General features: G+C 42.1%; 2 protein-coding genes across 2 annotated transcripts; one reads left to right on the forward strand and one right to left on the reverse strand.

Annotated features, from left to right (window-relative positions):
- Positions 1 to 248: 248 nt before the first annotated feature.
- On the reverse strand, positions 249 to 3,611 carry ptchd3b (patched domain containing 3b). The gene is made up of 4 exons (XM_031864910.1): positions 2,892 to 3,611; positions 2,680 to 2,801; positions 2,455 to 2,600; positions 249 to 1,768 (listed from the first exon to the last, which is right to left on the reverse strand). The coding sequence occupies exons 1-4, from the start codon at positions 3,609 to 3,611 to the stop codon at positions 249 to 251; spliced, it is 2,508 nt and encodes an 835-aa protein (XP_031720770.1).
- Positions 3,612 to 4,503: 892 nt separating this feature from the next.
- On the forward strand, positions 4,504 to 8,855 carry LOC116393033 (ras-related protein Rab-18-B). Its single transcript, XM_031864911.1, has 7 exons — positions 4,504 to 4,707; positions 5,054 to 5,109; positions 5,335 to 5,396; positions 5,927 to 5,999; positions 6,264 to 6,382; positions 6,550 to 6,616; positions 7,315 to 8,855. The coding sequence occupies exons 1-7, from the start codon at positions 4,640 to 4,642 to the stop codon at positions 7,485 to 7,487; spliced, it is 618 nt and encodes a 205-aa protein (XP_031720771.1). The 5' UTR covers positions 4,504 to 4,639; the 3' UTR covers positions 7,488 to 8,855.
- Positions 8,856 to 9,510: the final 655 nt, after the last annotated feature.

Raw genomic sequence — 9,510 nt, forward strand, 5'->3', positions numbered from 1 at the left:
CAGCAATCTTAATTGCGTTTCTCTATATGACAAAAATACCAAAGAAAATAAGAAATTATTCATTTATTGAACAGTTAAAAAAAAGATTATTCATAATTCTTCTGTGAACGGTGTATTTCTGAGGTGGCAATCTGAATCACTCGCAGGGGCCTATTTTTTGCCCAACAGTATGATAGTGGACCCGCCACCACAGGCCCCGGTGCAACTCTATGCCTGCACTCTCTATTTTCACACCCTTGATCCCCACTTCAACGGCACTTCCCACAGGCCCCAACCAGAGTCAGAAACACTGGAATGAACACTAAGCCGTGGAGCAGCCCAAATGTAATCACGAGAAACACAATCTTGAAGAACGTCCTAAAGATGTAACTCCCAGACATGGACAGCACCACCACACCTAAAATAGTGGACAGTGCTCCTTGTAGTATCGGATAGCCTAAATGGGCCAAAGCGTCCACGGCTTTCTCGTTGACGTCACTCTTGGAGCTGGAGACAAAAGAGTAAGAAATATGTGCTGAGAAGTCCACAGAAAAACCAATGCACATGACCAGGTTGATCATAGAGATGGAGTCCAGGTTTACACCCCACAGCGCCATGAAGCCCGTCACGCCAACAATGACTGAACAAACTGCAAAAGCCACCCACAGGGAACAAAGAGGATTGGGTATCAGGATAAGCGAGACAACCAGCATCACAATCACAGCCACCAGGATAGTTTGAATGGTGTTGTCCTTAATGACAGTATACTGGTCAAAGTAGATGAAAGCAGGGTGGTACACCAGGAGCTCTACTGGACACTCCTCTGCTGTTTCCCTGAGTCCAATCATCAAGTCCTTCGTTGTTGTGTTGTTCAGCGTCTGGATAAAAAAGCGAGAGGCCTGAATCTTATTGTCTGCAGTGAAGTTGATGTCTTGTTTGAACATGGAATTGAGGTCTAAGAAATGTGGCAGATGTGTTTGGAAAGCCTCTTGAGAACCTATGTTGAGATTGGTTGCATTTGCGTACTGTAGAAAGGAAAGAAACCAAGCAAAAGTCCCATTCACAAAGTTTAAACTCTCAAAATTTGAAATGCAGGAACGCAGATGCTTCTGTTCATCTTCATCCCAGTACCGGAAGGGATGCTTCACTGCTACCATCGTGTTGTAGCTATATTCAGAGAAGTGTTGCCTTTGATTGTTGTAGTAATCGACGATGTAGGAATCATCCAAAGCCAGATTCCTGATGTCAAGTCCCTCCTTTAAGATTAAACAACCATAGATACTAACAGCTAAATAGCCTGCGTAAAAGACAAAAACACACGCCTTTGTCAATTTGTGGGTCAGAAATGGGCCATAGAACCGCTCAAACATGAGACTCAAGGGCTCTGTTTCCTCTTTCTCAGTGATTCTATCGTAGCTCCCCCCAACACAGCACATACTGAAGGCTTTTGAACTCCTGGATGGTAAATCTTCTGGGATTTTGGCACAGGTGAACCAGTGCTTGTTCTCAGCCTCTCTCTGTCCGTTCAAAGCCATACACGCCCCCAGGAATGTGATGCTGTACAGATAGCAGAAGCAGATAGAAACCCCAGAGTAGAGGCAGAAGGACCGGACTGAACCAAAGGGCGAGCTGTAGCCCAGAAAGAGAGCCAGAGCGTCGGTCACGGTGGTGATGGAGATGGAGACGGCAGCGTCCTTGTAGGTGTCGGCCAGCCGGTCGGGGACGCTGTCCAGAACGCTGGTCCTCTGCCAGCACGAGATCATGATGAACATATCATCCAGTCCAATACCTTGAGGTAGAAGGTCAGAGGAGAGAGAGATTTTAGCTTCTGTGACTCTTTCCTGTTTTGTGTGCAAGGCTAATGTTTAGGAATTTGCGCCACTAAAGTACACAATAAACTGAGGTGGGGCCTTAACTTGTGACTTTTTGAAAAGCCTTTGTCAAGATCTTATAAAGGACTATACCACCGTGTTTGAAAATTCTTTAACTACAAATGATGTATAGACTTCTTTGTTTTTGTTGACCCTTTTTAAATGCAGGATGTATGATTTTACATCTGTTCAATGCAGCAGCAGCCATTGTTTTCCATTCATTTCTGTTCATCATGACAATCAATTGGAAGACTTTTGAACTGGAGTTGCGTAATCCCTCACTGTGCAAATTACTTCTGCATTACTTTTGGTTTTTAGGGGCCCAACAACAAATGTTTGCCCAGGGGGCCCCAAACTGGTTAATCCGGCAATGGTTGTGTGACATGAAAAGAAGTATAATGTACATAATCAGAAGTCAAGATTCTAATGACAATACATCTGGTCTAAAAAATGCTAACACCAAAAAGGAAATTCATTAGAATGTCATGTCAATGTAGTATATTTTACTTTTTAGGTTAACAGGAAGTTATATTGGTTTTGAGGGTTCTCTATAACTTTGATTGTTCCTGGGGCCTCATGGACCCGGCTGTTAAACAGAACCTACCTAGTATCATGAAAGGACAGGAGGCCACTGTCATGACAAAAGTTTGATCCAGCAACAACAGGGCACCAAAACCGCTCAGGACTGCCAGACCCGTGGAGAGCACCCCACAGGAGGCCACCCACACCTTCGTCCTCACGTTATCCAACCTAAAAGAAAATCTGAGATCAGAAAGAGCCATGCGTACAAAATCTATCTTGTAACATGTTCAGCAGATGTTCTACCAACCTCCAACATGAAATGATTGAAAATGTGATGGCAGTGGCATAGGTGATGGAGAATAAATAGATGACGGATGCTGGAGACTTTCTAAATTCCCACTGCATTGACATGGAGGTGGAGTATGACACCTAGAAAAGATTAATACATTTAATAGAAGCTAATTAATTAAACAAAAAGCTGTTAATTTAAACAAAGGAACGTGTTAAAGTTCTGCTTACCTGAATGGAAGTTGATGATTTGTTTGAGACCAAATCAATGAAGCTTTCCAACCAAAGGTCAGTCTTTGTTTTGTTGTCCTCACGTAAGTAGTAATGGACCTGTATGGCTTTAGCGCTTTCAACAACTGAGCTCTCCTCGTACACTTTCACGCTCCCCAGACTTAAATACAAAGGAATATTCCTAAAATCAGAGTAATACCACGGATATGTCAAATTGACTGTATCTATATTGTCGGCACTGTGTTCAATAATATCTAAAATGTCATTAGAGGTGCAGGATCCCATCACCTCAGCACAAACATCTGCATATTCAAATAGCCGGTTGTCAAAATGCAGTACCATACTCCTAACTTTAAAGTCCAAGTCTAGGATGTGCTGGAGTGACTCCGCAGTCAGAATATTCCTCTCACTCGCAGCTATGAGAGTTGCATAATTCCCATCCGTGCTCAGTCGTAAACGTGAAAACGTGGACTCGTTTCTTGGAAAAGTTTCTTGGATGTATTTCCTCTCCAGCTTGGCTTGTCCGTCGACAGGTGTGAACTGCTCTTCGATATCGTTTGACATTCTGTCCTCCAGGAGATAGAAACCGCTCCCCAGACTCGCCGAGAGAATAACTGGGGCGATCAAGAACCACCAGGGATGGGAACCGATAAAATGACCCATCATCTCATAACAGATGCTTAGAGGTCTCTCTATGCAATCTGTGCGGAGTCTGGCCATAGCTGCAACAACTTTGGGGAATATAGAACAGATGCTCCTTTTCTCATGAATTTCAACATTAGAGAGAGCTGTGAGGATTCACAACCAGCTGTATTTATTGTGCTGCAGACTCTTTTCTGCTCCATCATTAGATGACATTTGCATAATTACATTTGCATAATAACAGGGTTGGCTACTCTGCAATGAACAGAGACTGATGAGGTTTGAGGAGGGCCTCGGTCAAAGAGTCTATTGTAGAACAGTTGGTGTAGTACGGTTCACTGGTCCCATTTCAATACTTACTGTCAATGGTTTCCTTTTGCTTAAGCCCCAGGTGATTCCTTCTCATGGGTGAGGTAACATTCAACTTTTGGGCCCTTGAAGATTGATGAAATGTAACAAAGGCACAGAACAAAGGCCTATTACAATGTGGATCTTTATTTACTTTGTTTTCAGTCAGTCAGTTGAGAGTCATTTTCTATGGTAGACTTCCCTCTAATCCCCCATCCACCTCTGCTTCAGGGTAAACTGGCCCACATTAGCAAAGGCATATGTGGCTTTGTTTAAAATATACAAACCATGAACACAAAACCACATTTTGTGTAAATGTTTTAGGTATTTATAGTCACGGAACTTACTTTTTACAAATCCACAACGTAGCCTCCTGATAAAATAAAACACATTTCTTTCATTATTGTAAAACATTGTATCATTTTTGTAATTTTGTAAATGATCTCGGAATTTTTTCATTAAATTAAATTAAATTAATTTAAAACTCTATTCATCTATATTGATGTACAACGTCAAGTCTACAATAATACAATAACATACTGACGACATATTCATTTTTTGTTTTCTATTTTGTTTTATTTAATTTCAAACCTCGTGACGAACCTCCGTGACGTCACGCGTGGCAGGTCGGGCGGAAGTTGCGTCCCCAGCAGGCTGTCATCGGAGCCGCTTAGCCGCCTGCTGCTCTAAAACAACAAGTGAAATTCACCGTTAAAAAGCGCCGCAAAGTGCAAAGTCAGACTAGCTCCGACAGGAATATGGAGGACGACGTGCTGACGACTCTGAAGCTGTTGATAATTGGCGAAAGCGGAGTCGGAAAGTCCAGGTGTGCGTCTGTGTGTTTGTAGCTCGCTGTTAGCTGTTAGCCTGTCGTGAATGTTGACATTCTCCTAGTTATGTAAGTTTATTCCTCCGTTGCTCAGCAGTTGATGCTACAGCTAGCCGGTAGTGTTGTTGAGTTTAAGCCAAATACTTACTGGTAACAAGTTGACCATTAAGGTGACTAATAACCTCAACGTCACAGAGGCAGTTTAAAACATGTTCACCTGTATTTTGTTTGCTGCTGCTCATCATCTTTTAATTATCAACATAAACTGTATAGTTGTTGTTACCCACAAAAGCCTATTATACTGTATGCTGCTTATTTCCATGCTGTTAATCTCCCCAAACAGTCTCCTCCTGAGGTTCACAGAAGATACCTTTGACCCAGAGCAGTCTGCGACGATAGGTTTTTAACTTACTCACACACAGACTTACATATAAATATATATAAATATATATATATATAAATATATATATATATATATATATATATATATATATATATATACATACATATACATACACACACACACACACACACACACACATACATACAGATGTATGGAAGCTTCTGATGTTTTTAACATGGACCCCTTTCTCTCTCTCCTCTCTTTCTCTCGTGACCGATCAGGTGTGGATTTCAAAGTAAAGACGCTCTCAATAGATGGGAACAAAGCAAAGCTCGCCATATGGGTAAGGCTGAAGTCTGGCTTAGGTGTTGTCTGTAGTTTAATCTTTGTTGTCAGGAAAAACATGATGAACTATAGGGTTTCTCCACAGGATGGCGACATTGCAGAGACAGAGTCACTGAAAGAAACTGAAAAACAGATTAAACTTCCTTACCTGAGGCATAAATGTCCAATGACAACACAACATGCATGGTGAGGCCATAACCTAGGCCCAAATACATGCCAAGTCTCAAAATACTTATAGAAATATACTACTAGAAAATAATTGCGTACATTTCATAATGCATGGAAATGTAACATGTTAACCGTGTTCTGAGGAAGAATTCCCTCAAGCAGAATATCTGTGCGGAGTTCTCAATCAATGGTCGATTCCACTGCGGGACGGTCCTGCAACCTTGCAGATTTATCGGGAACACTTTTTAAAGTCAGAGTCTGTGAAAGGGGACGCTGGCTAGTGTACCTGTTGCTCTGAAGCTTGGTGTGTCATGGATGCTTTTGCTGCCTTTTGATTTTAAGTGTATTTTACTTTTGCAGGACACCGCCGGACAGGAAAGGTTTCGCACCCTGACGCCCAGCTACTACCGCGGTGCACAGGGAGTCATACTTGGTAAACAGCGATGCTTATAAAGCCACATACCATGTTCCACTCCAGACCTAGAGGCCATGTTCTCTCTCCAGTGAAAGAATCACATCCTCACTTACTCATTACACATTATCCTGCAAGTCACTTTGGATAAAAACTGTAAATCAACGGCTGTCGGACAGCTGCAGCTTCCTGTTAAAATGAGTTATAGATTTCACAAAGATGTAATTACGCTCGTGTCAAATATTCCCATTAACTCCTTTTTCTCCTTTTGCTTGCTTTTGGCAGTATATGACGTCACGAAGCGCGAGACTTTCACAAAGCTCGAAAACTGGCTGAATGAACTGGAAACCTACACGACACGCAATGACATCGTAAAGATGCTCGTCGGGAACAAAATCGACCGGGTGAGTCCTGTTTGTGCCGGTTTGACTTGTACAATACCTGGAAGTCCTGGAAGTGTTTAATAAATGTGTTCACCGTCCACTGGTGTTATTCCCTTTTGGTGTTTTATCCTTTACCGTGTGTATTCCGCATAGAGAAAAAGCACATAGGATGTCTTTTTGTTTTTCAGGACGACCATGAAGTGGACAGAAATGAGGGACTGAAATTTGCTCGGAAACACTCCATGCTTTTTATTGGTAAGAGTCCGAATTAGACGTGGTCACTTAAACTACTAGAGCCGTGACGTGTAACTTCCTGTGTCGAGCCACTAAAACCTACCGTACTGTACTTGAAAGTCAGAACGGTATTTTTGCACCGCTGGAACATTAAAGACATCACTTAGTAAGTCGTGCGTTTAGTTTGGGTTTGTTGCGTTGTTTATACTGCTTTGGCATTACCGAGACTCTCGCGCTGAAAGATGCGGCCGCTCCAGAAGAACTGCATTATGATTAAAATCTATAGCGGGCTTTCATTTATCCCATCCATGTCTACATGTGCTGCTGATTCTCATCTCCAATCTGCCCCTCTCTGGGAAATTTCGTTAACGTTTATGGAGTTTCCATTTTAGAATGGGCTAAATTACGGGGTTTTGAAAAGGGCTGGGCAAGAAGATGTCGTGGATTTGATCCGCTGTGAGGATGTTTTCACCCCACGGCTCCTTAACTGAAGTCATGTCATACTTTATATGTCATGTTTGTCAACACATGGGTATTTTTAAAATCTCTATCATTAGTGACTGTAATGTAAAAAGAAGGCTGTTTGGCTCCGTTTGGGATTTAAAAGCTGACATGTAGTGTTTTGTTTTTTTTGTAACATTTTGGAAAGTGTGGTACCAGTTTGTTTTTTTTTTGTAGCTGATCTTATAAATCTTGGTAACCCTCTTTCCTTTGTACAGAGGCCAGTGCAAAGACCAAAGATGGCGTCCAGTGTGCCTTTGAGGAGCTTGTGGAGAAGATCCTCCAGACTCCGGGGCTCTGGGAGAGTGAAAGCCAGGGTCAGAAGGTCCGTCTGGGGGAACAGGAGCCGGGCAGTGGCCGGGCATGTGGAGGATACTGTTCCATACCCTGAAACTGGACGGAAGGAAAAAAAAGCACTAAAGTGATGGGAATGACTACAGACCAGAAACGGAGAGAGAGAGGGGGAGAGAGAGAGGAGGAGGGGAGGAGGAGGATGGGGGGGGTGTGAATGAACTGGATGAGTACTTCTTTTACTTTAAAAAGGTTTATTGTTGGAGTAGTTCTGTCCATCTAAAGAACTTTGCTGTTTGCACACTTCCTTTTCTACTATCATCTGTCACTACTTTCTGTCTAACATGAACGAAAGGATCATGCAAACACAACCTCTTGCCTGAGGAAGTATAGCCTTTTAAATTGACATAACAACGCCAAGTGCACGTCTGGTTTGAATTTAACTTAATGGCAGCGGTGATTCTGTTGTGCATTAAGGCATCAGGTTAATAGCGTAGTGCCTATTACATGAACCAATTTGTAGGTTACAGTACACAGCGTTCCAAATTTTACCCAAAATAGTTCATTATAATCAAGACAGGAGTCCCCTGAAGGTCTAAATCTAGCGGCAGAGTTACAGTTAAAATGTTCTAGAAGACCTATCTTTCTAAGCATTATTACACAAACAACACATCACTTGGATTGCAGATAGTGGTGGAAGAGACTTCTTTTCATGAGTGATCTGTCATAATGCACCACAACACTGTGAATGCTCCCAAACAAGACCTTTCACGATGGACCCCGGTTCCTGAAACCAGTTTATTTTTCACTGTTAATCCAGTCCAGCGCTTCAGAACCTATAGAGGCTTTCAAATGAGCCTATTTGTTTCTTTCTCTCTTCCTCTTTACATTGAAATATGCAAGACAAGTAGCCATCTGGATCTCATAGGATTTGTTGCAACTAAACCTTTTCTTTGTCTTTGCATGTCTGACCTGGACCATAACTTCCACAAGTATAAGGTTTACGGTAATAAGAGCTCGATAACATATGCTCTCTTACTCACTTTAATGCACAACTTTCTTTTGCCTCTCTGATGCCTGGTAAAACAGCAAGCCGTTTGTACATTTAATCTCAGCTTGGCTCTCTTACCCGTTTATTTATCAGTTTCTGTGTGGTGCGATGTCCCACTGACTTATTGAAGGCATTATACACATTATAGTATGAGAGCATTCCTAAGAGCTTCCTGTCCACGGTCTAGTATTGATTTCATGTATTGTTGCTGTTTGTTCAAATTCCTTTTTCTTGTTTGAAATCCTGTCAACCTTTTTATTCCTGTACTTCTTCCTGTTGCTTTTGCTGTGCGCCTACTTGAATCATATTCAGCGATATGTTAAATTGATATCTGCCTTAAGAGGGAATGACATGTGTTGGAGTTATGGTCCGGTGACCGTTGTATTGTTTCAAACTGAAATAAATGACAACCTCAAGATGCCGTCCCCTCAAGACTAATTACTGTTTAATTGCCATTTGAGAGCTGCCATGACGTGTCCATGTGGTGCAGAAGCCCGTCTAATCAAGAGCAGCTTTACAGTGGGAACAGGAGTGAGGTGCTCTTTCCATAATACTTTGTTGATGACTAGCCTGTTGCACATGCAAGACTAAAAAACATTCTTTGCACAAAATGTCAAAAAACAGACCAAAACAGGGAGTGGAAAAATCTTGGTAATCATGTTTTGTGAATTAGTCCCAGAGGACTGAGTGTGATTACAAGCTTATGTTTGGTGTCAGGATGTCCCCAGATGTAGGAAGCTCACCACAAGTGTACCAGGCATCCTCCCTCGGCTTATTTGTGTGTGTGTGTGTGTGTGTGAGTGTGAGTGTGAGAGAGAGAGAAACAAACAACATACGTTTTGGACAGATGACCCCATATTGAAGTCAGACGATTCCTGAGCTTTGATTTTATGTTTTTACATCAAAAACAGACGACACTTATCATAACGACGTTTGCTGTGAGTTTGTTCCCCAGAAAGACATCCTGTTGTAATTTACCTTATTATTTCATGGGAAGCTGTTCGCTACCAGCAGCCTGTCTACACATACAGTAGATATACATGCATGGAGCCAGTCTTCCCAATTTGGGTTG

This window comes from Anarrhichthys ocellatus, unplaced genomic scaffold (assembly GCF_004355925.1).
Source record: "Anarrhichthys ocellatus isolate YVR2014 unplaced genomic scaffold, GSC_Weel_1.0 scaffold32, whole genome shotgun sequence".
NCBI lineage: Eukaryota > Metazoa > Chordata > Actinopteri > Perciformes > Anarhichadidae > Anarrhichthys > Anarrhichthys ocellatus.

Coding starts and splice junctions, on each gene's coding strand:
- ptchd3b (XM_031864910.1), bottom strand. CDS start 3,611: ATGGCCAGACTCCGCACAGATTGCATAGAGAGACCTCTAAGCATCTGT. Junction 2,601..2,679: donor TCAATCATTTCATGTTGGAG/GTTGGTAGAACA, acceptor ATTTTCTTTTAG/GTTGGATAACGTGAGGACGA. Junction 1,769..2,454: donor CTGTCCTTTCATGATACTAG/GTAGGTTCTGTT, acceptor TTCTACCTCAAG/GTATTGGACTGGATGATATG.
- LOC116393033 (XM_031864911.1), top strand. CDS start 4,640: ATGGAGGACGACGTGCTGACGACTCTGAAGCTGTTGATAATTGGCGAA. Junction 5,110..5,334: donor AGAGCAGTCTGCGACGATAG/GTTTTTAACTTA, acceptor GTGACCGATCAG/GTGTGGATTTCAAAGTAAAG. Junction 6,617..7,314: donor ACACTCCATGCTTTTTATTG/GTAAGAGTCCGA, acceptor TCCTTTGTACAG/AGGCCAGTGCAAAGACCAAA.